General features: G+C 59.3%; 2 protein-coding genes across 3 annotated transcripts in view; one reads left to right on the top strand and one right to left on the bottom strand.

Moving 5' to 3' along the window:
• TMEM184B (transmembrane protein 184B) overlaps positions 1-10,706 on the top strand; it is a 42,200-nt gene extending 31,494 nt beyond the window's left edge. Inside the window, exons 4-10 of one of the 2 annotated variants that reach the window (XM_045552879.1) lie at positions 2,274-2,364; positions 2,843-2,918; positions 5,798-5,889; positions 6,719-6,888; positions 7,341-7,535; positions 9,457-9,477; positions 10,313-10,706. In XM_045552879.1, coding sequence (XP_045408835.1) covers positions 2,274-2,364; positions 2,843-2,918; positions 5,798-5,889; positions 6,719-6,888; positions 7,341-7,535; positions 9,457-9,477; positions 10,313-10,554 — 887 coding nt within the window. In that variant the 3' untranslated portion in view covers positions 10,555-10,706. The remainder of the gene's footprint in view (positions 1-2,273; positions 2,365-2,842; positions 2,919-5,797; positions 5,890-6,718; positions 6,889-7,340; positions 7,536-9,456; positions 9,478-10,312) is intronic. The other variant, XM_045552880.1, reaches the window with a different exon arrangement.
• A 4,894-nt stretch (positions 10,707-15,600) lies between these two features.
• MAFF (MAF bZIP transcription factor F) lies at positions 15,601-25,429 on the bottom strand. Its single transcript, XM_045552881.1, has 3 exons — positions 25,096-25,429; positions 16,655-16,721; positions 15,601-16,096 (listed from the first exon to the last, which is right to left on the bottom strand). Exons 2-3 carry the CDS (start codon positions 16,688-16,690, stop codon positions 15,638-15,640), a joined length of 495 nt encoding a protein of 164 aa, XP_045408837.1. The 5' UTR covers positions 16,691-16,721; positions 25,096-25,429; the 3' UTR covers positions 15,601-15,637.
• Between the last annotated feature and the right edge of the window lie 1,514 nt (positions 25,430-26,943).

Consider the following 26,943-nt stretch of genomic DNA (forward strand, 5'->3'; position numbering starts at 1 on the left):
GGCCTTTTCTGACCCTAGAATGGATGTCACGAAACACCACTTCTGCTGTAGTCACCCTGGTCCATCCAGATGCAAACGGAGGGAACGAGACCCTGCCTCTCAGTGGAGGGGTGTCAGCATCACAGGGTGTGGCCGTCTTTGGGAAATCCCATCTGTCACAATACAGCTCGACCCAGCTTAGAATGGACACATCCATTCCTCTGGGTCTTGTGTGATTTTGGCAAAGGTCATTATCAGGCTGACATCAGATGGCTTGGTGCCCCCCCTTTCCTCTGCTCCAAAGTTCTTGCCAGTGGGTTATGATCTGGAGCTTAGCGGACATTCCTGCTGTCACTAGACATCTGAGCTGCCTCCAGTCCAGGCAGGCGGGGCCCAGGGCCCTCACCCATCCAGGAGCCTCTGAGGCTGAGCCAGGCAGGGAGGGAGATGGTAACGCCTGGGATGGTCAGCACTCAGAGAGCTCCACTGAGCGCGGGTCACCCTTCTGAATACTTTGCCTACTCCATTAAACCTCACAACCCCCTGGCAAGGTGGGTGCCCCTGTGATCTCCATTAAGAGAAGAGGAAACTGAGGCCCAGAGAGGCTCACATAGGTAGCCAGTGGCAGAGCCACACCGCAAACCCTCTGCTGTGTATGTGTGAAGGGACAGTCACAGCAAAGCGTGGTCAAGTGCTGTGGGTCAAGTGCATGTAGGGTGCTGCCTGGAGACAGGAGCCATATATAGATTAGAGCAACTGCGAGTGGTGTAAAGTACCTCAATTATGTTCCTTTCCGAATTGCTGAAGGCCGGTTTTGCCTAAAAACAGATTGCAGGGCCACCTGTGCTCCAGTTCGAGGCAGTTACACGTTTGTGGTGTGCCTCATGTGTGCCGTGTGTTGTGCCTGCATTCTGGGGAAGGAGGAGGCTCCCTTGCAGGGGGCCACCGTTGGCCAGTATGACACAGGGTGGGAAATACCGGAAAGTGTCTACAGATCAGGTTTGGTGGGTGAGAAGGCACTAACATCCATGCCAGTCACTGGAGACTCCTCCGAGTTTGCAACTCCCAGCTGGGTTTGAGGGGTCCTGGGAGTGCAGGGGGAAGGGCACTCTATGAGCAGGCCCGGGAGTGCTTTGCAGGAAGGTAGAGAACCTGCCTGGGGGCAGGCGGGCTTTTAGTGCCACTGCACAGAGACATGAGCGTGGACAGGGACCAGGCCACCTGTTGAAAGACCAAGTGCCAAGCCGGGGGGCAGCACCAGGGAGCCTCGCAGGGCTCTGCTGCAGTGGGTGGCAGGATCACATGGGAAAGAGCCCTCTACCTGTGCGGCCACTGAGGCTCCCTTGACCTTCTGTTCCCCCTGCCTGTTCTGACACTCCCTTGGCCTTGTGCCTTTGCTGGACATCTCTGCTGGTTCCTGTGTCCTCTCCCTCATCGTGCTTCTCTCTGTACTTGCTCTCTTTCCTTGATCCTGGCACACGCATGTGCTTTAGCACTGTGCAGGCAGCAGCCTTCTTTTTGCTGACCCAGCAGAAATCCTCTGGTCAGGGGACTTGTTACTACAGATAGCAGTATTTATAGTGTCGACGTTTACAGCAGACTTTGACCATGCCGTCGCTCACTGTTACGGATTTTGGGTCTCTGTGGTGATGTTGAGCGTGTCCCACCCCTGCATGAGCGGCCGAGCTTCCCGAGACATTCGCGCTATGTTCTGTGCACTCTCACGTGTTTCATTACAGTTTATAGTTCGGTGCACGAACCATGTACCTGTAGGTGCGGGTTGTCGAGTGGGTGAAGGTTCCGCTCTCTCATTCTTGCTTAGAATTTCTCCCAAGATCCCTCTGGAGAATGTTATATCATCGTCTTGGTGTAAACTCTGTAACCTATAACACACAGACAAGCGCATAAAACTAATAATTGTAAAGCCAATACCGTTTCACCCCAGAATGCACACAGTGCCAGCCCCCTGAACCCCGCAAGCGCCCACCCCGATCTCAGCCTCGCCACACCGTCCTGTACTGTGGCAGTCCCCTCCTTGCCTTCCTTTACGGCCTGACCAGCAGTGTAGATGTGCACCCCGAGCAAGGTGATTAGCTGTGCCTGGCTTTGAACTTACAAATGCAACACTAACTGCGCATTCTGCGGACCGGCTCCTTTCGCACATCCCTGTGTCCCAAGGCTCCTCCTGTTGCTGCCTGCGGCCGTGGCTCCTTCGCCTCCATCGCTGCTTAGAATTCCGCCGTCTGGGGCCTGTTCTGCCAATTTCAGTGGTTTTCTCTGGGCCCTTTTCGCAGCCTTGGTCATCTACAACTTCCTGAGCCTGTGCTACGAGTACCTCGGGGGAGAGAGTTCCATCATGTCGGAGATCAGAGGGAAGCCCATCGAGTGAGTATGGCCAGTCCTGGCAACCCCCAAAGCACCCCTTTTCCTGGGCCTGGCGTTCTTTGAGCTGCCCTGGCGTCAGCTGGACACACAGACCACCTCTGCCTGTGACCGTGACCTACTGTGCTCTCCCGCACTTCCTGAGCAAGAGCGTTCATCTGGCCTCTTGGGAGGCCCTCTCTGGCTCGTTCTCCTCTCTCTTCCTGTCTCGACCTCGGTCCTTTCCTGTTTATTTCTCTCTCCTGCGGTTTTTCCATTCAGTGCCCTCCAATTGGTTTGTCACCCAGGGCCAGAGCAGCCCTGCATCCCTCACGTGCAGACACTCTGCCCTGCCCATCCTGTGCTTGGCCTTGGGCTCCAGGGCTGCCCCAGACCCCTGTCCCAGCTTGTCTGCACGTGCAGGAGGGCAGCTGTGCCCAGCCCCACCTTTCCCACACCCCGGCTCTTGGCTCACCAGCCCCTTCTCGCTTGTCTCTTCCAGGTCCAGCTGTATGTATGGCACATGCTGCCTCTGGGGAAAGACGTATTCCATTGGATTTCTGCGGTTCTGCAAACAGGTGTGTGCCCCGCAGCCGCCGGGGCAGGAGGAGCAGGCTTGGCCCCGGAGTCTGGGTCTGTGCCCTGGAGCCCCAGCTGTGGGCAGCAGGGGAGAGCCTGCCTCAGGCTGCCCTGACCCCACCTGTGGAGGTCCCCTGCCCTGTGAGGCACCCAAGTCCCGGCACCCGCCTTTCCAGACTGTTAGGAAGGTGTGTTAGCAGGTACTCAGAGGGGCAGTGACTGGCTTCCTGGGAATGTCTGGGGCAGCTTTGGGCAGGAGCTGATCTCAAACTCTGGCTCATTTTGATCAAGTCTTGGTGTGTGAGAATCAGAGGAAATGCTTGGAGATTCTAGAATCTCAGTTTGAAAACTTCTCACCAGCTGCGGCTAGAGGGCAGGAGGGTTCGGCATCAGAGACACATGACAGAACGGGCCTGTGCTGTCTCTCTAGTCTCTTCCCCATTTTCCATTTGGCAGTTCAGATGCTCTGGTTTCCTCGGCTGCCTTCCCTGTGGTCCGAAGTACCGTGGGTGGCGGCCGTGAGTTGGTGTTAAGTGCGTGGGCCTGGGCATCTGACCGTCCAGTCTGATAGCCATCTTCTCTGCGTGACCTTGGGTGATGCACTTAGCCTGTCTGAGCTTTAGTCTCCTCTTCTGTAAAATGGGCATAATGACACTCATCGCCAGGGATGGTTGAGAGGAACTGATGCAGGAATGGAGGTAGAGCATGTGACACAGTGCCCGCACAGGGCCTGTGGCCTCCTGTTCGGAGGTAGAGGCCGAGGGGCTCCTCAGGCCTCCGGCAGTCTCTCCAGCATCGCCGGGAGTAGTCGGCACAAGAGGAAACCAAAGCCACAGCCGAGTCACTGTGGCCTGCAGAGGGCTGGCCCTTCTGCTCCTTCCGTGTGGGCCAGACTCTCAGTATGGGCACACCCACAGGTCTACCTGGGCGGGCCGGGCCTCCAGTTCTGTTTCCAGATCCTCCTTCCCTAGTGTGTTTCTAAATTCAGAATCTCACCACTGGAACTGCGGGGAAAGAGTTAAAACTGTCCTGGGCGCAGGGTGGGGCATTTAGAGCCATTGTTTACCAGGCCAGGTTCCGGGCCAGCTGTGACTCACTGCCTTGTTTAATGATTATATTGTCTGCGAAGTTTTGATCTCATGGTTGCTAGCTAGCATGGCCTCCTTATAAATTATTCCCCAGCCCCACGGGCTAGGTGTTCTGCTCTGCGGTCGGTCCTGGAGGTGACGGGAGAGGCAGTAAGAGGAAAGAGAATAAAGGAAGCCTCTTTGTGCCTTTACCACAGCAGGCACAGGGCTGGGCCTGAGACATCCTCGGGCGAGTTCCCAGTGTCTGAAGCTTCTGGAGAGCTTGTTAAAAGCAGAGATTCCCAAATCGGCCACCCGCTCTGCTGCAGCCTGATCGAGCAGCTTGGGGACCTGGCACTTGATCAAAGCTCCTTAGGTGACCCTGGTGTCCAGGCCAGCTGGGAGCTGCTGCTTGGTCCAGGGTGTGGCTCTGGGGCCTGCTGGCTTGGGCTCTGATGCCCTCTCTGCCACTTCAGCTTCTCCATGCCTGTTTCCTCGTCCCTAACGTGAGCACGATGATGGTGCCCATGTGAGCGCTAAGTGAGCTGGCGTGGAGCAGCTCCCGCCCATTGCCAGGCTCATAGCGAGAATCGCGCAAACTGCCGCTCTTCCTGTTTCCCCAGGGGATGGCAGTCCTACTTCCTCCAGGTGGGGTGATGGGGCCAGGGAAATTCTGTGGGGCTTTCTGAGAGCGGGACCACACCTCTGCCCATCCACGCGCCTCTCCGTGTGACAGTCCCATGGTGTAGGCCACCCGGACGCCCCTGTAGGCCTGTCCCAGATCCCCACTCAGGGCAGGGATGTGGTCCAGCAGGCCACGCACTCTACCCAGGCTCCTCGCCCCACTTGCAGCCGCGCTAGTGCAGCCTTGCTGATCGCCTTGTCACCACTGCCTTAGCTCCTCTGCAGGGGCCTGTGGCTTAGACTTACTTGTCTTCAAGCGAAGGCTGATTCTAGTGATTTTCATGGGCACCCTGGATGCCCCTTGAGTTTTCTGGGGCCTCTGTAGGGAACTGGGAAAACCTGGCTAAGGAATCCATCAGCAGTAAGCAAGCTGGCAGGAGCCTTCGCTAAACGCACAGAGGTGGGCTTCCTCCAAGAGGCACCACTGTGTCTGGCTCTGCTGTCCCCACAGCAGGGACCCTGGGAGGTCGGGGCTGGCTGCGTCTATTTCAGAGGCCGAGGACTGTCTGGGCTGCTGCAGCTAGAAGCGGGTCAGGCTGCAGTTCAAACTCAGCTCCAGGACTCCGGAGTCCGTGCACTCTGGGTGCTCCCACCTCCCCACCTGGTGTTCCTGTGGGTCATCGCTGTCCCCGGGGAGGCCCCAGCTCACCACAAGCCCTGGATCCAGGCCCAGAGTGTGGCGCAAGGAACCAGAGCAGGGGTGGACGGGATGATGAGAGGAGGCCCTCACCCACCTCCACCCCCCCGGGTGGCCAGCTCCTCCAGCAGGTCCCAGCTCCGCCCACCCCTCCAAGGCTGCCCCTCAGCAGCGCTCAACCCCTCGCACCCATCCACCCTCTGCCTCTGGGCCCAGACGGAAGCCTGGTGCGCCTCTGGTCTCCGGCACGTTCCTGACATTCCCTTCCCCAAGAAGTCTTCTCTGCTGACTGTCTCCTGGCCTGTCGTGCCCTCCGTTGTTGGTCCTCCGTCCTCCTTGTGTCTTCTCACATGAGGACATTGCACTGTCATCTCCCACACATTCTGCCTGCCCCTCCCTTGGGAGCAGGACATGAGACCAGCCCCTCTGTCCCTGTTCTCACACGATTCCCGTGCTCTCCGCGACTCCTGACCGTCTCTCTCCCAAACAGGCCACCCTGCAGTTCTGCGTGGTGAAGCCCCTCATGGCAGTCAGCACGGTGGTCCTCCAGGCCTTTGGCAAATACCGGGACGGGGACTTTGAGTAAGCAGTGGGCCCTGCCTTGGGTGTGGGGAAGGAGTGTGGGCGCCGGGTGGTGTCCTGCCCAGGCTGGTGCCCTGGCTCAGGGCAGGAGTGGCCAGATGGGCCCCGCAGCTGTGACCTTCTGTGGGCTGTGGTGCTTGTGCCTCCCTGCGCCTCTGAGCCTGACCCTGGCAGTGGCCACCCTCGCCCTTGACCTGCTGTCGGCCCAGGAATGAGCCCTTGGTGGCAGTCATGTTCACGTGCAAGCTGCAGAGTGGTGCCACGAGGGGATAGGCCACGAAGGGGCAGCGACCCCTTCTGAGGTGGGGGGTGAGAAGGTCCGGGCCGGCCCCAAGCCCAGGGCATAAAGCCTCTGCTGTGTAAACTGTCCACACATACTTCACCTGGGGTCAGCAACAGTAACCGCATGTCTGCTTCACACACTTTCTGTGACCCGCACGGTAGCCCTGCCAGGGCAGGGGAGCAAACTGAGGTTGGGGGCATGACTTGATCACGTCACCTACTTTGGTGCTTGTCACTGGACTGTCAGGCTGTGGCCTCCAGCATGGCCCTGGCTTCCACACTGGTGTCCGCATCAGGATTGTGGGCCCTGGAGCTTAGGCACACCCATGAGTGAAGCAGAGGCCACAGGGCTGGCTGTCCTGGGGCACACCCCTCCCACCCCAGCCCACGTCTGTTGCTTTGATCGCCTGCCCCTCCTCCAGTGGCTCGCTGAGCTCTGCTCGAGGAGCGCAGCTAAGGACCGTGGGGGTCGCACACGGGAAGGCGGACAGAGGTGGGCCCCGTCCCTGCAAGGGTCTGTCCAGCCAGAGGATGTTCCATCCCACAGCGTCACCAGCGGCTACCTCTATGTGACCATCATCTACAACATCTCTGTCAGCCTGGCCCTCTACGCCCTCTTCCTCTTCTACTTCGCCACCCGGGAGCTGCTCAGCCCCTACAGCCCCGTCCTCAAGTTCTTCATGGTCAAGTCCGTCATCTTCCTCTCCTTCTGGCAGGGTGAGCCTCTCCCAGTGCCGCGAGGCCGCCTGTGCTCCTTGTCATCTGAGCGTCGGGCTCTCCCTCTGCTTGCTGTCCCTGGTGGCCGTGGGCTCGGGTGTGGGGCTGTCCTGGGTGAGCCTGGCCTGGAGCTCCAGGGGCCTCAGTCCACTGGACACTTGCTGGGGGCAAAGCCGGCACCCTTGAGAGCTTTTTACAGGGGGAGCTTTGAATGGGGGAAGCCAGGAGACCCCACATAATCAGTGATGTCTCAATTTTGGTAGCTGGCCAGGAGCTGGGAGAGTGGGGTTTCCGGAGGCCAAGGCTTGTGTCGCCATCCCTGCCCTACACGGGCCACCGTGACCCCACTCCCATCCTCACTGGGGCACACGGGCATCTGGGCAGAGCTGTGTGGAGGAGGGGGCCTGGGAAGGGGTCCAGTCTGGGGCCAGATGCCTGTGCTCCCCGTCCAGGCATGCTTCTGGCCATCCTGGAGAAGTGTGGGGCCATCCCCAAGATCCACTCGGCCCGCGTGTCGGTGGGTGAGGGCACCGTGGCTGCCGGCTACCAGGACTTCATCATCTGTGTGGAGATGTTCTTCGCAGCCCTGGCCCTGCGGCACGCCTTCACCTACAAGGTCTATGCAGACAAGAGGCTGGACGCGCAAGGTACGAGCCCGGGCCCTGGGAGACGCCCCAGCAGGACTCTCCCACCTCTCAGCATCCTACAAGTGTGGTTGGGTCAGGTCATAGGATCCCCAGCTTACACGTGGGGAAGGGGCCGCAGAGGTCAAGTTGGTGGGGCAGGACCAGGAGGGGCTCGCACCCTTGCACCAGCACTACCAGTTGGTCCTGGGGCTGAGCCCACCTGTCTCCTGCAGCAGGTCGAGTGTGCACACCCAGAGGTGATATAGACAGTGGGACAGAGACTCTAATGAATAGACAAATTCCTGAGGGTGTCTGACACCCAGCACTGGGCATAGTTACCCACTTTGTCCTGTAATTTCCTCATCTCTAAAGTTCATTTTTTTTTAAACAAAAAAACCTAATTACTTCTAAGAAACAGACTCAAATGGTAATAGCATTTAACAGCTTTCTTTTTACACCTGCTAATCTTCTTCCTTGCCAGAAGCGTGGTTAGCAGCCCCAGTTGTGTAGGAAAATGCCCTGGAGAGCTTTTGAAAGTGCCGTGTCCAGCCCCGCCCTCAGAGGTTCCTCAGTAAGGCAGCGGGGCTGGGCAGACGGGTGTGCCGACAGGGTGTGCCGGGAGAGCTCTGTGCTTTGAGAGCTCCCAGGGTGATTGCTGCGGCCAGGGAAGTAGTGGGCCAGGAGGGCAGCAGCTGCCAGGCAGTGTGTGTGGTGGGGGGATGGTTCTAGCAGGGTGAGGAAGAGGAGGCTGGGAATGTCTGAAACTGACTTACCAAGGGAGGCGGCAGGAGGGACTGGGGAGAGGGCAGCCTCCTGGTCTAACACTTCCACCCTGGAGTCTGGCTGCTGCCAGCTGTCTTCCCGAGTGGCTGGCAGCAAGAACCCCACTTCCCCAGGCCCTCCCACCAGGCCCCATGTGAGTGGCGTGACGTGTAGCAGGCCCACTTCGTTCCTCCCTCTCCCTCATTCCTTCCCTGGTTGGGAAGAGGCCCTGAGATGCCTGTGCTGGTTTTGTTCTCCCAGCACACTTGCTCGCTGGGTGCCCTGGGTCACTTTTTCAGTCATTGGTTTCACACCTACGCTGTGCCTGACCCTCTGCTGGCCAGGGCTTTCAAGCTGGTGTGCCCAGTCGGAAGCATCTAGCAAACACCCACCCAGTGTTGAGGGCAACCTCCCTTGGACCTGATCTGGCAGAGCCTGTGCCCATAGCAACGTCACCTGTGAGCGTGGAGCCTGGGGCCACCCCAAGGAGCAGGCAGGGCCATTCAGAGACCGTTTCTGCATGGTGGGCTCTGCAGAGGTTCTCTGCTGTTGGCCTGGGCTGTCTCCACGCTGCCCTCAGACACACCTACCCCGGCAAGAAACAGCGTGGCTGGAGTACAGCCCGCTGCTTGCCCGCGCCTGCCTCCCTGCTGTCCTTGGCCCTTTGGCCACCTTCTACCGAGGGGCCCAGCCCCTCTCAGCCCTCAGGTTAGGCTTGAGTGCAAAGCCAGCTCTGCTGTGATCTGCACAAGTAACTCCTCCCTCTGAGCCTCAGTTTCCTTGTCTGTGAAGCGTTGTGGGGTTTGTAAAGCACGTGGTGCACACGTAGCTCCAGCCACGCCTGAAGAAAAGGGGAATGGGGTGTCCTGCCGAGGCCCGCAGGTGGAATGCTGGCCGCCAGGCAGGATAGCCCCTGTTGGCGTGAGCACATGGGAGTCGTCATCCCTTGGCAGGCATGGCAGGAGTCATCCCTAGGGGGACGTCCCCCCAGGCCCCAGAGGGCACCTGGAGCTGCCTGGGTGCCCGGTGGGAGAGGGGAAGAAGGACGAGTGGTGTGGTGCTGGCGGGCCTTGGTGGTGGGCGCGCGTTGTTCACTCAGCTGTCTCTTGTCTTCTCTATTTCTCCGCTTCTCTCCCCGCCCCCCTTGCCCTGCTTTTGCCTCGGGTCTGGCCGTGGGCAGTGCCAACGTACGGCCCTTACGGTAGGTCCCACCCTGGGTCTGCACGTCTGTCCTGCATGTCAGTTCTGGTCACTGTCACTGGCATGCCTGTCTCTGTATGTAGTTCCTTCTCTGTGTCATCTCCTTTGCACAGAGCACCTGCCTGCCAAGTAGAGCTTGCTGCTTCTGTCCTGCTCTCTCCTTCTGGAATATGCCCTGCTGAGTCCTGGGGGCACAGTGCCGTTCACGGGATCTCAGGGGATTTAGCAATGTTTCCCTGGCAGAGAACGTGGGGGGCGGAAAGAGCTCACAGTTTGTCAGAAGACCTGGGTTCCAGGGTTGGAACCTTCCATCTTGGTTTTGCGGCCTGGACCGTCCCCTCTGAGCCCGTGGGGACGATTCGTTAGTGGATGAGGAGGAAGCCTGCCAGGGCGGGGAGGGGAGCCCGTGCGTCCTGTCTGCTCCCTGTGGGTGCAGGCCAGGCTGGGCCCTGGGCCTCTCCCCGGCTGTGGGGGGCAGGAGCCTAGCACCTGTGGAGCCCAGGTCCTCCTGCCTGCCAGGCCCTTGTCCCCAACACGCCCGACTTCAGTCAGTGCCAAGCCTGTCTTGGTCTTTCTGGGGCATCCCGGATCCCTTCCTACCCGCCTGACCCGGCTGCCAGTGACCTTTTGACACCTGGCCACCCCTTCGGGGCTGCCCCCCACACCTGCTCCCTCGCCAGAGGAGTCATTCCTTTGTCTGCCCCTCCTCTCGTCCTAGACCCCATTCTCTGCCCCTGGAGGAGGGGGTTGAATGGCAGCCTAGGGGTGGGGCGCTGTCCCAGCACGAGGGGCAGGGGCTGAGCCGCCCGCCTCTCGCCGCCCCTCCTGCCCTGCAGGCCGCTGCGCCCCCATGAAGAGCATCTCCAGCAGCCTCAAGGAGACCATGAACCCGCACGACATCGTGCAGGACGCCATCCACAACTTCTCGCCCGCCTACCAGCAGTACACGCAGCAGTCCACGCTGGAGCCCGCGCCCACCTGGCGCGGAAGCGCCCACGGCCTCTCACGCTCCCACAGCCTCAGTGGTGCCCGCGACAACGAGAAGACTCTCCTGCTCAGCTCTGACGACGAGTTCTAGGTGCGGGCTGCAGTGGGGGGAGTGCTGGCGCCTTGGCCCGAGGCAAGCTGTTCCCCACCCCAGCCTCACAGCCAAGCCAGGAGGCGGCTGGCACAGCTTTGGCGTTGCCCTTTATTTATTGGACCAGAAACACTCACATATCACTTCCAGAGGAACGGCCAGATGCTGTCTGCCCAGGGGGACCGCCTAGGCTCACCCCCGAGCCTTCAGGAATATTCCTGCATGGCCGCCCCCGCACTGCCTGGGCAAGGGGCAAAGGACAGTGGAGCAGTTCCCACGGCCCTGCTGCTCGTGTTGTGGTGGGGCGTGCCGGGACCAGCTGTGCCCAGGCCAAACGCTGCGTGTGGACCAGTGGCTGCAGCCTTCTAGACACCTCTCCCCTGCGAGACTCTGGGCTGAGGTTGGCAGGCCCCAGCCCACCCCCTACACCGTGCAATACTCTGACCTGGGCTCTTCCCGCCTGCTCCCCTCCCCTGTCCATCTTTGTCCCATGCTAGATTTGCCTCACCCCAGGCAGGAGGAGGAAACGGGGATGCTCTGTGGACCCCCTTCCTGGCCCAGGCCGACCTGGCATGCTGCAAGGATCAGAGCCAGACCCCAAGAGCCATGGGTCCCACCTAGGGAGGGTGCTCAGGGGCCTCTGGGCCCTTCTGTTGAAGTAGGGGCCTCCGGTCCCTGGGTGTCCTTGCCGTGGCTACACCTCTGCCCACCTCCTGCCCCTCCAGGCCTGCCGAGGACACCCAGCGGTCCGCACTGCCCTCTCGCTTGGGTCCTTCCTCTTGACAGAGTTCTGGAGGGATCCTGGGCTGCTCAGGGCCTTCCCACCTTCCTTCCCAGGCCGAGCAGCCAGAACCTGTGCTGGTCCCTGGTCTCTCCCTGGGGCTTCTCCCTCCCGTTTCAGGGGAAAGGTCTGAGTCGCCACATTTCAGACCAGCGTCCAGAGGCAGACAGTCCAGTGGGGAGGGTGGGAGGGATGGCCATGCAGCTGGGAGGTGGCAGCAGTGGCCTCAGACCCCTCTCCCAGGGCCCTGTCCACATAGGGTCTCCTCTGGCCCCCCCGGCTCCTCTCTTCTGTGCCTTAGTCACATATGAAAGCTCCCTCCCTAGCCCCTGTCTGTCCCAGACACTCCCTGGGGGCTCCTTGTTAAGCTGCTGGCACTCAGAGGGTCCTGCAGTACTGGGCCAAGAGCCCTTGGACAGGCCTCAGGAGTGGCCAGGACCACCAAGTCCCCTTCGCTCACCCCTCCGTACCCATATACCTGGGGCCTCCCAGGGCTGGACCCCCAGGCAGGCCAGGCTTCCCTGGCTCCTGGCTTAGGAAGAGGCTGGGCACAAAATGCATGTTCCTGCAGACACAGCTTTCTGGCATTTAGCAGACAGTACTGGGTTGGGGCTGCAGTACTCTCCGGAAGTGGGTAGGGTGAGGGAGAGGGGCCCCTGCCTCTGGCATTCACCATGGAATCTTTCATTTGGTCCCTCCTGGAATGAACAGGGTCCCTGTCGGATCTGTGACGAGGGTCAGGTCCCAGCAGTCTTCCTGGTCTCCCTCCTGCCCTTGTGGCCAAGCCAGCCCTCGGGGGCCCAGAGGCCTCCATGTGGGGTACTGGAGGTCACTTCTGGATGCCTGTCGGGGAGGTGTCTGGCCAGGAGGCCCCAAGCTGCCCGGGAGGGCAGGGCAGGCGCGGGCTGAGGAGCAGCCCTGGCTCCCCCTGCATTTGCTTTCTCCGACTCGCTTTCCTTTCTCCTTCAGGCCAAAGTGTGTTGCTGGTTCCCAGCCCCCTTGGTCCCTGCCTGCCCGGCACTGTCTGCCCACATGGTAGGTGGGGGTGGGGGAGCTCAGTGGCAGGGAACTAATGGTCCCTGGGGACACGGGGTCGGGAGCACCTGCCAGACCGCTCCATCCCCTCCTCCTTCCTAGGATGCATAACCTACTTTGTCTTTTTTTTTTTAATTTTTTTTCCAGATAGAGTAGCTCTTTGTACATAAAAGATACTTGAAAAATTAATTGTATGATGTATGAGAAGACAGAGTCCCCTAGTTTTGTATCTCGTTGTATGACTGCCATGAGTTCCACCAGAAAGCCGCTCTATTTTGGTCTCTGTGACATTTTAAATGCGTGACAGAAGTGAGCAAATAAAGTGAGGACGAAATATATATATGAGATAATATAGATTGTATTGAAATCTCCTCGGCCTGTGGGTGAGGTTTTTTCCTTCCCCCCGGCTGCCCGCGTTTGTGTCTGAACGTGGCTGTAGTGGTTGTGGGCAGGGCTGTCTTAGGGGACGCTCTCCCTTCCTGTGTGTAACCTACAGGTGATGAGGGGGCTCACATTGCCAGAGACTAAAATCAGGGTCCAGGCCCCCCTTGGTCAAAGTGCCTTTCCATCTCCCAGCCAGCCTGTCGCAGGGGCTCATGCCCCCACCACCTGAGGGCCATGTGAGGGGCTCTGTCCACCTAGTGGGTGGGGCCTGCAGTTCTCCCTGGGATCTTCCAGACTCTCCCACCTCCCTGAGCCCGTCCTCCCCCGAGTCGCAGGGGCAGCTGGGCGGGGGCAGTGTCTGCCCACCAGGCTCGGTGCCTGGCCTCCAGGGCACTTCCTCCACTGCAACCTCCCTGGGCCTGGCCTCCTGCTGACAGGAGCGCTCAGGAATGCAGCGTGGGTGGGGGACAGTCCCAGCCAGCCTCTAACTTTGAGGTAAATAGCCGGCTCCTCCCGCAGCTTCCTGCCACGCTTTCCGCAGCCTGAGCTCAGCATTTCGGGATCTCTGGGCCTGGCAGGGAAAGCACCAAGGCCCAGCCTGAGTTGGGGAGAAAGCCCTGTGGACCCAACCAACCCATGAGGTTTGGCCGGTTCCCAGACGCAAATCCTGCACCTTCCATCGACCGGCCCCCACCCCACCATCTCCCCGTACCCAGCCACATGCTTGTCCTCACCTCAGTCTGTGCTGCTGTACACATGGGTTCTACATGTTAAAGCTTGCAGCCCTGCAGACCTCTGGGCTTTTCATGCCTCTGACCTCATAGCACCTTTATCTTACAGATGGGTAAACTGAGGCTGCAAGAAACGAAATAAGTACCAAAGACCCCACAGCTAGGAAAAGACCCGCCTAGATTCAAACCCTGACTGTCCTGACCGGCAGACCACAGTACACTCGGCTCCTTTTTGGCGTCTCCCAGAAGGGCTGGCAGGTTGCGTTGGAATTAGTGAGTCTGGGGCCCGGGATGAGATGCAGGGTTATGTTTTAAGCCTGCAGGCTGGGACTGAGAAAGCCACTTGCTCCCTGTCTCTCTGTGCCTTGTGGAACAATGGGAAAATATTTCCTACTTGGCTTTAGAAAATCAGACCTCAATGTGAAAGTGCTGGAAAGATTACTCCGAAATCTGAGGTTTTTCTTCTCTGGGTGGGACTGTTTGTACACTGAAGGGAAGCCCAGGGAATTTAACCCTAAATTTCATTGTGCTAGTGGCTTTGCCGTCCCCAGGGAGGCTCCCTGGCTCTAGGCAGCCAGATGGAAGGACCAAAATTCAGCACACTATTCCCTGACCCGCCTCTACCCTAGCCTGTGCCCCTGCTCAGTAGCTAGTGATGGGGACTCACCCTCCCACCCCCAGAGGTCCTGACTGGGGCTGGAACAAAACCCCATCTTAGGCCCCTCATTCAGGCCCCCCACAAAACATAGCCCAGAACATATACTTATCTGTGGGAAAAGAATTTGACTTTATTCAGAAAGTACAAAATACAGAAGGCGGATAACTCGCTCACTGTAAGTCAGGAAATAAATAAATTCTAGGGCCCGGGCAATTTTTTTTAAACTTTTTTTTTGTGGTTGCCATCGGTTTTCCCTAAATATAAGATAAAATGTGATTTATTTGCAGATATAAAATATAAAGTCCAGCTCAGGGCCACAAGCCACTTTTCCAGGGAGTGGGATCTAGGGCTCTGGCTGGGAAGAATAACTTAGATTCGTGCAATAAATAGTGGGGAGGAGCAGCTGTATACAGTGTTGGGGGAGGGGCTGGGGCCTGGCTTCCACGAAAATGGCAATCATTGGCTGCAGCCCACCCCCATCCCACAGTGGATACTCGCAGGGTCCAGGTGGGACCCTTACTTCCAAGGACCCCACTCCAGGCTGTAGGACCATAGGATCTGTCTCTTATCCCCATCTGCCACAGCAGTCGCCACCACGGTCCCCTTTTTCTCTGGCTGGCTGTCTCCAGGGCACCCTGACTACAGGGAGAACCCAGGGCTGAGCCAGGCCAGCTCCTTCCCGCCCATCCATCTGTGTCACCTTCTCTGTCCCTCTGCTTCTTGCCCTTCCCTTGCAGAGAGCCATCTCCCAGGCCAAGGAGACCCTCTCACCACCTTTTCAGTCCTGTCCACCATTCCATGGCTGGAATGTTGGGGCAGCAGTAAGACAACTCAGCTTCTGGTTCCAGCTCAACGACTTAAGTGGTGTGCAGCCTCGGGTCCACTGCAGGGCTGCCTCCCCATCTGTTAACTGGGCTCCACTAGTCGTTTCTAACCACTCTCCTAGCTTTGGAAAGCCAGGCGGCCCCAGGCCCAAAGCAGAGGTGGGAAAATCTCTTCAGTGCAGTTTCCCAGCAGGACAGCCAGACTGAGTCCTCAGTCCTGGGGCGGTTTGGAGGGCATATTGGCACATTCAGAGCAGTTTCCAAAATGAGGGATGCCCTCGTTTCCCCTGACAGCTCTTCTCCGAGCCAGCTCTGTATCCCGTTGTTACCAATCTAAGAAGGCTGAACTTTCAGCCAAGGGCGACCCCAGATCTGGAACCCCCCCCCCCACCACCACCACCAAAATTGCCCCTCCCTAGGACCATTAGGTCCCAGTTTCAGGGGCTACATGAGGAAGACAGGGCCCTGGGAGGGAATGTGTGTTCATCACAGGGGCTGGCGGCTGCAAGAAATGGGACCTGGGCACAGAGACTGCTCAGGCACTTTGGGAAGAGAGATGGGGTTGGAGGGGCGTGGCTGGGGAATGGGGCGGGGCTCAGGGGCATGGGGCGGGGCCCGGGGGAGTGGGGCAGGGCGGGGCCCGGGGGAGTGGGGCAGGGCGGGGCGGGCACTAGGAGCAGGCGGCCGGGCCGGGGCCGGGGGCGGGGCCGGGGGCGGGGCCAGACCCCGGGCTTGGGGTGGACTTGACGATGGTGATGACGCTGGCGGGCGCCACGAGCGCGGCTGGCCCGCGGGCCGCGGCCACTGAGCGCGCGAAGCCCTGCAGCGCCTCGCACTTGCCGCGCAGCGCGTCGAGCTCCAGGCGCATGGCCGCGTTCTCACGCGCCAGCTTGTCCACCTCGCGCTCCAGCTCCGACTTCTGCTTCTGCAGCTCCTCCTTCTGGCACACGCGCTTCACGCGGCAGCTGGCGGCGTAGCCGCGGTTCTTGAGCGTGCGGCGCCGCTGCTTGAGCCGCGTCACCTCCTCAGCCGAGAGCCCCCGCAGGTGTCGGTTCAGCTCGCGCACGGACAGCCCCATCAGCGCCTCGTCCGACAGGTGCGGCGTGTTCTCGCTAAGCTCGCGCTTGATCTGCGGGCATGGGGAAACTGAGGCCCGGGACTCACTCCTGCCTGTGGGCCCCAGCCCTGGGCCCGGAGCGCAGCAGGTGCTGGGACGCCCTCCTCCCCCTGCCACCCCCACCCTCGTGCTCCCCTTCACCGCCTTAGCCACAGAGGTGGTGGCTGGACTTGATCCAAGCCCCTGAAGGGGAGCAGGAATCCGGAAAGGGGAAACTAGGCCAAACCAGGATCAGAACACGAAAGCAGGCCACCCCAGAGCTCGGCCTGAATTCTAACCTAGTGCAGTGCTGGACTCAGCCAGAGAAACCCAGGCCGGAAAGCATCTTTGAATGTCTCGGTGGGCAAAGACCTGATGGGGAAGCAGGCCCCGGGCACACAGCCTGTGACCAGAGCCCAGCCCTCCTGCTTCCCAGCCCATGGCCCTTCCCTTTGGCATCCTGAACGCCTGGTGCCTGCTGAGGCACCCTTGGGGATTCCAGGAAGGGAAGTGGCAGCTGGGATGGCGAGGTCTGCACAGGCAGGGAGGGATGGCCTCACTGGGCACAAGAGGGGCTGGCTGCCTCCTCACCTTCAGGGCTTTGCCGGATAAGGGGTCCCCAGACATGTTTGCAGAAGGTGCCCTCTGGGCTGGAGACCTAGAGGAGAAAGGAAGTCAAAGTCACTTTTTTCCCCCTCACTTAGAATAAAATCCAAACTCACTACCTTGGCATTCAAAGCCCCTGCTCTCTTAGAACTCATCTCATATCTACCACCTTCCTCTGTCTACATTGGTCCAGCCACAGTGGCCTCCCTGAATGGCTCATTCCAGCCTCAGGACCTTTGGACATGCTGTTCTCCTCACTGTTCTCCTATCTTTCTATAGTGACTCCTTATCATTTAGGTCTTTGCCCAATGCCACCTCCTCAGAGAAGTCTTCCCTGACCATCCTGGCCAAAAAGCCCCCTTGTGTCCCATCACATAACCCCAGTTATTAACCCTCCTAACAGCCACCTCTTCTGCAGGTCTTATGTTTGGTTCCTCTCTCCCTCCCACCCCTCTTCCACCAAAATGCAAGCCCATGAGGGCAGAGGCCTTGCCTATCTTCCCACAGCATCAATATGCCTAAGCAGTGCCTGGCATACAGCAGGTGCTCAATAAATGTGCACCAAATGAATGGACACGCCTCCCCTGGCCATTCTTCCACATGGGGCTCAGACGTGTGTTTCATTTGATTTTAAAAAACTTTTCACTGAAGTATGTATGTATAACCTACATACAGAAAAATGCACAAAACATATGTGTCCGGGTCAATGACTCACGAAGTCCAAATCAGCACCCTGTCAAGATACAACACAGCCAGTACCCTCCCCTCCCCAAGCCTCCCCCATCCAGACCTGCGTGTGGAAAGGCTTCCCAAACTCCTGGGGGCTGCCCAGCAGTAGTTCCACGTGCCCTGGCAGACAGGGCAGCCATACCTAGACTGATGAGGTCCCATTAGCCCCCACGGAATGGAAGCCTCATGGTCACTCAACAACTATTTATTGAGCAGCTACATGTGCTTGGCACTAAGAAGACAGATGAATAAAAACTCAGGGAGGGTACATTCCGGGGGCCAGTGGTTGTTGCTTAGGCTGGAGAGGCAGTTGTCTCTCAAAGGCCCTGCTACAGCAGCTGCCCCCTCAGTCCCCAGATGGTCCGATCTCCCGCATTCAGTGTGATCTGGAGTTCCCAAGGGGAGGGGGTGGTGGGAAACACAGAGAACAAAGGCAGATGCTTGTGGTCTGCAGGGCAGCACCCTCCAACCTCGTGCAGCATTGGCAGTGCCCAGTTCGACAGAGGGCAGGTGGCAAAAGCCTCCTTGAGCTGTCTGTGGGGTTGACCTCACACACATCTGGCAGGACCAGGTGTTTCCTAGGGACCGCATGGAAGCACATGGACCTTGGTGCCAGACCCACCTAGGCCCAGTCTCTAGTTGTGGGATTCTGGTCGGTCAGTGACCCTCCCTGTGCCTTGCTTTCCCCCTGGGTGACACAGGGGAGTTTCATGTTAAGGCAGATCACATCACACCTCTCTCAGGACCGTCCCATGGTTCCCATCTCGCTCGGAGTAAAGCCAAAGTCACTGTAGTGACCCACAAAACGCTGTGAGATGTGCCCCAGCACTGGCACCTCTCCCTTCAGCCCTCCCTGGCTCCCCCTAGCCTGCTCTGCCCCAGCCGCACGGCCTCCTTGCTGTTGCTCAAACACACCGCCCATGCTCTGCCTCAGGGCCTTTGAACTGCCTGTTCCCTGTGCCCGCTGTCCTACAGAGCCATGTGGTTTGGATCCTCACCTCAGGTCACTCTTCAAATCTCAGGTCCACTGAATTTAGGATTTCCAACCCCGGACACACACGCACACTCTCCCTGTGTCCCCTCCACACCTCATGTCTCTCTGTAGCACCTTTTGCCCTGTGCAGTGACTACCGCTCACGTATGTGCACATCTGTTCCGTGTCGGTCTCCACCCGCGCCATGAGGGCAGAGCTCTCGTCCCGTCCACCACTGCCTTCCAGTGCTTAGAACAGCGCCTGACATAGCAGATGCTCAAGTAATAGTCACCGAATTCTCAGTGTGACTCAGGCCGAGGTGGGGACTGTCCATGGCTTCTCAGGAAACCCCCCAGCCCCTCCAGCCCACGCAGTCGGGGGTCTGGCTACTCAGAGGGAAAGAAGGAGGGGACAGGAAAGGGAAGTTGGTACTTCAAGAGATCCCCTGACAGAGGCAGCTGCTGTGGCCCTTGGGTGGGGAGGGTATTAAAAGTCACCCAGTTTCTTGGGGCTGCCGGGAGAAGCTGAGGCCCAGAGCGCACGTCAGGCCTCAGGTACCTCTAGACTTGTGCTGACCCTTGGTGGGGATGGGAGTGAGGCTCATTTCATGGGTTGGAGCCCTGAGCCGCAGCCCTCATTGCTGGACATGCAGGCTCAGCCTGGGCTCTGGCCTCAGTTTCCCTGCCTAGCACTCCAACCCTACGGGGCTTAGGCCCCGCTGCCCACCTGGCCTTCCTCCTTTCCTTGGGGGCCGCTGTACACCCCTGCCCTACTCGGACAAATCACGTGGAATCTGCTGGCTGCCCTTTCAGAGGCACTACCTGGCGATGTTCATACACCCCCGCACCGACCCCACCCTTCAGTGCAGGCTCTTAAATGGTCGCCTTCCCCTCACCACACACCTGGGGAGGTCCCAGCTTCCCCCCAACCCCCACTGGCCTCGGCTCGTTGTCCACACAGCAACTGGACGATCTTTCCACCTGACCATGCCAACTCCCAGATTAAAACCTTCCATGGCTCCCTGCTACCCTGAGGACAGAGTCCAGACCCGCTCTCACAGCACCCCAGGCCCCATGTGTCCAGCCCCAGGCTCATTTCCTGCCACCGCCACCTCCATTCTGCACTCCAGCCACAAGGAATTTCTTTCACTTCCTCCCACCTCCGCTTTCTTGTCTCTGGGCCACCCCCGCCCCGAGACACGTCTCTCCCCTCATTGCCCCCTACTTTGTCCCGCAGACTCCTACTCACACTGCCCTGGCTGTAGACATCTCCTCCTCCGGGAAGCCCTCCCTGACCCCCTAGGCCTCGTTAGCACCTCACACCCCAGTATGGCAATGTGTTGCATTTCCTTGTCTCTCCACCAGACAGGGAGCTCCTCAGGCAGGGGCCAGGCTGAGTCAGCCGGGTGCTTGAGGCCTCCCGGCACAGGGCCTGGCAGGGCGCAGGCACTGGGGCGTGGGGGAGGGAGGGGAAATCTCTGGTACCGTCACCCAGCTGTTCGGTGTCCGAACTTAGTTCCAAGCCCAAGCCTAGCTGAACACAGTCTGAGAGGAAAACCTCCTGGCCCTGTCTCTAATTCTCCCTCCTTTCCAGCTGCCTCCTTGCTTCTGCTTGGCAGAGATGGCACAGCTGCTGGGAGAACGGGAAGGGAACAGAAGGGATCCCAGCCACGTGACTTTTGGCCCCAAGGTGGGGTGAGGGAAGCAGGGAAAGGGGCACTAGATTGGGAGTCAGGCCTGCGTTCAAGTCACATCTCTGTTCTCTCCAGCCTGTGTGACCTTGGGCGAGCCGCTGCACCTCTCTGGGTCTCCACTTTCCCATCCATGGGATGAGAACAATATCTGCCTCACGGGGTTGTGGTGGAACAAGCGGTATAAACCGTAGAGGTCGGTGAGCAGCCGGGAGGTTATTAGAGTTGCTGAGTCCATGTAGGAGGGGTCAGGCCTACAGCCAGCACTGGGATCTTCTCTGATTTGGCATCTCCCAGCTGGCCGGGGTCACACAGGGAAAGGCAGGAAAGGCCCTTGGAGACCATTGGCCCCCTCCTCGCTTTCCCCAAGGGGAGGTGGAGACCCAGAGAGGGGCATCGCTTGCCTCAAGTCGCACAGCAGGTGAGTGGCTGCCTCCCCACAGATGGGGAGGAATTCTAAACACCTGCAAAGGCCTGAATCCTGATCCCATCACACTGTCGCCTCCCTGGTCCTCCCAGTAACTCTGTGAGGTAATGCCCAGAGAGGGCACTAAAGGAGTCCAGGGTCACACAGCCAGCAAGGGGTGGAACTGAGGCGACCTCTCCGGGCCCTGTTTCCCTGCCTGTGTGAAGAGGAGCCTGGACTTGCCAGTTTCCGAGGCCGCCCAACTCCGATGTGCCAGGATCTGTGCTGGGCCTGCTGGGGATATGGTATGCACGTGACACCGAAATGTGCAGGACCCTCTGCCAGCTGTAGGGGCGCTGGCGTGCTCAGTGGTGCCTGTGCAGTGTGGACTGCACAGAAAGGCCTGACGGGAAAGCAGATGTGAACCGACTGCCTGTTGGGTGCCGCGTGCTGAGGCAGATGCAGACGCTCAGAGGGATGGCCAGGCCCCTCACACAAGTCATTCTACCTCTCTGGGCCCTGGGGTCCTCACTCATAGAGTGGGGATGATCATAATGGCATCAGTGTGTGGAATACAAGAGGCTTACACAAGATCAGGAGATGCAGATGGTCGGCCCCTCTCGCCGTCACACCTCTGTCCACTCTCAACACAGCACTAGCCAATCACAGCGCTCACTCCCAGTGGTGGGATGCAGCCCCTGAATCTTTCTCAGCACAGCGCTGCTTTCCACGGAGCTTGGACACAGCCTCAGCATCCTTCTCAACACTGCCTGCAGCATAGACCTGAGAGGTGGAACTGCTGGCCATTCCTTACTCTGGAGAATGGAGAAGCTATGACAGCTGTGATTCTAAGTGCTCTTAGGCCCTAGGAAGGCTTTGGACCTGCTCTGCCCTCCTGTCCTCCATGCCCTCTGGTCCCAGCCTCAGCCCCCTCAACTGATGTCAGCTGAGGCACCCACGTTTGCCCAGAATGTCCTAGCTCAGCAAAGTCGGGCAGCCACAGAGGGAAAGTCACAAGAAGGGGGAACTTTCTGATAACCTCAGGCTTTTGGCCTCCAACCTCAGGCCAGGGGCTGCTGGGTTGTAAGCCGGGGGGCCTGGGTCCGCCGCCTGTGCCCGTCTGGCTGACCCTGGGCCTGAGACAGCAACTGATCCAACCCCTGTTCCGCAATGGAAGCAACCATGCAGCTGTTTGGTGGCACTGGTGGACCAGAACCCCGGGGTCCTGATCCCTGGCTCAGGCTCTCTCTTCCATGCCCGGCACCAGCACCCCTCCCGGCTTCTTCCCTTCTTCCCTTGGAAGCCGGCAGAGCTGACTCCAGGGTCTGCAGGTTCCTGATACTCTCTGGAGGCAGGGGGAGCACTCTTACTCTTGGGGGACAGACAGCTGCCTTGTCCAGTCAGTGGCTACAGGCCCTTCTATGTTCCCCTCCCTGGCCCCCCAGTCCATCCCAGAGACATCCCCACCCACTGGCATGGGCTGCTCCTGGCTGCCGAGCCATTTTGCTTGCTCTGTGAGGACAGAGGGAAAAAATGTGTTTTCCTGGGTCTTGGCAGCTCGCACTGGTGGAGCCTCCTCCCTGCTGGCAGGGGAGCAAGGCCGGGGGAAGCGAGCACTGCAGGGAAGCAACGGCCTGGGGTTCCAGCCCCAGTTCTGCCACCCACTCACACTCGCCGGTGACTTCAGGCACGGCACTCCCTCGCTCTGGGCCTCAGTTTCCCAACATGCCAAACCTCCTCTGAGCCCAAGGTACCTTCCAACAATGACGATCTCCAAGTTTATAGTGTCAGATTCTGGCCCACAGCTCCAAGACCACCAGCAGAGTGGAGGCCCTGGAAGAAGGGGAAGGAAAGCAGTGGACACAAACCCCCAGACCATCGGCCTTGACCATCCCTGTGCTCCACCGGCACAGCCAGGGACCACTTCCTGTTTGCTCTGGCCCATGACCACAGCACCTGCTCGCTGGCCTCCATCTCCAACCCTCACCACTGATCCTCCCCCAGGGCTGTCGGAGGGATTGTCTCTGACGCACACCCACAAACCTGACCATGTTTGGCCCATTTCAAAACCCTGCAGTGCCGGCTCTCCCTAACCCACACAAAGGGGCCCTCAGGCTCCGCTATGTTCCTGCTCCGAGGATCGCATGCTGACAACAGATGAATGAACAGGCATTCCACTGTCCCTGCATGTTTCCCACAGGGACACACAGGCAGTGTGTGCGTGAGTGTGTGTGTGTGTGAGGGAGGACGTCACCTGAGCCCTGAAGGATCTGCTCACTTTGAGACTCCTTCAAAGATCCGTAAGCCCCGGCCCTGGCTTCCTGCTTCCCTGGGATCCCCGGGCCTTTTTCTCCATGTGTCTTGGAGCTCTTCAAGGTCATGGACCCAGTGCTCATTCATTCAATCAGCAAACATCCAAGAAGCACCTACTGTGTGCCAGGCTCTGTGCCTAGTCCTGAAGGCCCAAAGATGAAAACTCCTGCTCTCAGGGTTTCCCAGATACCACCACCACTGCAGAGGTGACTCGGCTCACTAGTCACCTCTGCAGGGAAGCCTTCCTTGATTGCCCTGGCTAAGTCAGAGCCCTGATATACACTCTCAAACCGCAGTGACTTCTCCCTCACACCACCCATGGGAGCTGTGGTTTTGCATCAGTCCTATGGCTCCTTTGCCTTTGTCTCCCCTACTCAGCTGTGAGCTCCCAGAGGGCTGTCTCTGGATCTGGCTCGTTCATGGTTTCATCTCCAGCATGTGGCCACAACAGGGGCTCAGTGGCAACGTAGGGATAGAAACATCAGGACTGATGGAGCCCGCTGGGTCCTGGGCCCTAGAGAGCCCCGGGGTGATTCAATGGGAGGTCAAACCTTTCAGTGCTAACTTTCCATCTGTGACTGAGTCAACAGCCACTTCCCCTCAGCCCCTGACCCTCACCCTGCTCGGGATGTTTCCTGCCTGGCTTTGAGGATGGGCCCGCCTGGTTCCTGCACTCCTGACTGCAACCCCCTTTACTCAAAGCCCACATACTCCTGGAAACCCCGGGCTCCTGGCCTGGGAGGTCCTGGCCTAGTTCCAGCTGTAGATGGGGACATCTGCAGCTTACCAGGGCTTGGAGATTCAAAGTTAAAAGATCACTGGTTCCTCACCCTAGCAAGCCCAAGTGCTCTGTGGGTGGGAGGAGGGGGAAGGTGGGTTAGGAGCAAGGAAGCCCTAGCCCCCAGCCCATCATTCAGGCTGCTGGGCTAAACAGGTGCTTTCTGCAGGGCTGCTGGGTAAGCGGATGGGTGGGGCTGCATCAGTTGCCACCCCTTCCACATTAACCCTTCTAGCTGTAAGAGCGCCTATCCCCACTGCCAGCTGACCCTGCCTGGCTCAGGGTGAGGACTGAGTCTGCCAGCTGGCACAGGTCCTCAGCTAGCTTCTGGGGTCTGGCTGTCAATAGGTACCGTTTGACTAGTCCCATCTATGAACTGAAACTACCTGCAGGGCAGAAACCAGCTCCACCTCATCCTCTGCGACCCAGCAGGTACAGCTTCCAGAACCCAGACTAGCCAGAGTGGCCACCAAAGAGAGGAAGCCCGGGATTCCCTCCCTACCCACACCTTTGCTGTGGAGTTTCTGGCCCTTCCTGTTTTTCCTGAGACTTGAGGGGATGGGCAACCCTGGGGATGAACAAGAGTCCCCAGGGTCCTCTCTCCCCAGGGAGCCCAAAAACCCGGGACAAGGATCTGGGCTCCAACTCACTCTGTTACCAGATCCACCAGGGTGCTGGGCGAGGGGTGGCTCCCTCACCTCACCCCCAGCTCAGCTGGGCGGGGTCTGCCGTACCTCGCCCCACCCTGTGGCTGCGGGCCCCGGCTTGGGCGGGGGACAAACACTGGGGTCACATGGTGGCGGCCCTGGGAAACTCCGCAGAGAGCGGAGGCCTGGCAGCCCTGGCTGGAAAGAAAGAGGGCGCCCGGGGCGAGAATTCGCGGCCTCGGCGTGACCACGGAACTGTCGGCTTCCTTTGCTCCGGTCCTTATTTTGCGTTTGCTCCTGTGGACAGACGGGGACACGCCCTCTCCGAGGTAAACACCGCGGGTACACAGGCCCCAGGGAGCGCGCGCGCGGACACGGACCGACGGACACACACACACGCACACACACACGCACACACACACGCACACAGCCCGAGGTGCACCACCGGGCAGGACAGGCAGGACGCTCGCCAGGGAACACACGCGCCCGCCCGCCTGCCCTCGGACGTAAACAAACCGCGCACGCACGGCCCGCGGGCCCCGGTCCAGGGGCTGTTCTCACCGAGTCACGTACGTGCACACACCGCCCCCGCCCCCGCCTGGGCGGACGCTGACGCTCGCCAGCCTGCGCTGCCCCTTCCTCCCGGCTCGGCCGCCTCCCGCCCGCGCCCCGGGAAGGGGCCCCGTCTCCACCCCACCCGCCGAGCCATCCCAGCCCGTCTCGGTGCCCCCCGAACCGCTGCCCGCCTCCCGCACGCAGCCGTCCCGCGACGGATCCAGGGAGCATCGACGGATCCCGCCCGGCTCCCGCCCCAGGCGCGGCCCGAGAGGCGGAAACCCTGCGCCTCGGGGTCCCGCGCGTCGTCCCCGTCCCGGACCCGCGTTCCTCACCCGCCTCTCGGCTCGCTTGGCCTGGCGCGCCTCGCTCGCGCGCGTCTCCCGGCTGTCGCGGCCGCTGTCCCAGCGCGTCCCTTGCTCTGCCTCCCCTCCGGTCCGAACCGAACCGCAGGTCGCTCGGAGCCCGGCTCCCGGGAGCGCGGCGCTGAGTTTTGTTGTGGGGCGGGCGGCGCAGGGGGCCGGGGCCGCGCGGAGTTGTAAGGCGAGCTTCCCGGAATTACTCACTCGCAGGATTCCTTTCATTCATAAAAACCCAGTCATGCGGTGACGTCACCGCCCCGGCCGCCCTCGGGCCGCGAGAGGCGGCCCCGCCCCGGCCCCGCCCCCGGGGCCCAAGCTGTCTGTGCCCCGCCGGGACTCAGCCCTCCTCCCGCGCTTGCCGGCGGCGTTCACATGACACCTCGCGAGAGGCCCGTGGGTGGAGGTGTCATTTGCCTCGTTTTGCAGTCGGTGGTCCCGGGCCTCTCCTCGCTTTTCTGTGAGCCCTAGGTTTGTATTTCCAGAGCGAACAGCTTCCCTGAGATCTACACTCGTAGCCAACTGCCCCACTCTGCGCCTCCAGTGGGCGTCAAACGGGGACAGCAAACACGACATGGCCAAAGTCCAGCTCCTGATGGTCAGCCCCACCTCCGCGCCCCTCTTCACCCCACCTCGGCTGCCCAAGCCAAAACCTCGGAACCTTGCTCTGTCCCTCGTTCTCCCTGCCCACCCCATGACTCAGGCCAGCTCTGTCTCTGACAGTCTCCTGCGTGGGACCCCTTCTCTCCCGCTCCAGCCCTACCTCCTGGCCCAGGCACCAGCAACTTACCTGGACAATGGCAGCAGCCTCCTGACTGTCTCCCCTCTTTACCCTTAAAGGTTCTCTTCATACAACAACCAGTGTTCTCAAAACAGAGATCAGATTGTTTACACACTGCCTCTGGCCACTCCCCCCTCACCTGCTACTCTTCAGCCACAGAGCCTTTCTGTTCCCTAAACACACCAAGCTCATTCCTGCCACAGGCCCTTTGCACTTGCTGTTTCCTCGTATGCTCACTTGCCTGGCTCTTTTATCTTTCAGGTCAGCTCAGATGTCACCACCTCAGAGAGGCCTTTCCTGATCACCCTGGCTAAAGGAGTCTTCACCTCTGAAATTGTTCTTGTATTACCTTAATATTTCCATAGAATATTTCCTTGTTTATGTCTGTGCTTACTGTTTATTGTCCATCTTCCCCAACCAGAATGTAAGTGTTTTGAAGGTAGGAGCTTGTTTTTTAAAAAATTTTTTGTAGAGACAAGGTCTTGCTATGTTCAAGCTGGTCTTGAACTCCTGGCCTCAAACGATCCTCCCACCTCGGCCTCCCAAAGTGCTGGGATTACAGGTGTGAGCCACTCACCCAGCTGGACCTTGTTTATCTTGTTCACCACTGCATATGCCTAGAATAGTGCTTGGCACACAGTAGGTCCACAATAAATGCATATTGAAGGAATAACTGAGTGGCAGCTCAAGGAGGTAAAGTGACTTTCCAAAGGCACTGAGCTAGGAAGTACAAGAACTAGAGTTTGAATCCAGGTCTGAAGGATTCCTGCTCCAGGAGTTTGGGGTAAGGAGGGGCATAAATGTGAGGGATTTGCACAGTGGCTGGGACTCCACCCACAGAGGTGGCTTTGGGAGCAACACGGGGGCGTGTTGCAGCTCATTGTCCTTTTCCTTTGCCTACGTTGTCCTCACTGTGTGAAGTACCCCCACTCCACAGCCAGCTGCTCTGTGGGGCTGCCATATCACAGCACTTCCTTCTTCTGTGGAGGGCAATGTTGTATTTATTTTTATTTCAAAATATTAAAGGTGTACAGATGTTTTTG

This window comes from Lemur catta, chromosome 6, assembly GCF_020740605.2.
Source record: "Lemur catta isolate mLemCat1 chromosome 6, mLemCat1.pri, whole genome shotgun sequence".
NCBI lineage: Eukaryota > Metazoa > Chordata > Mammalia > Primates > Lemuridae > Lemur > Lemur catta.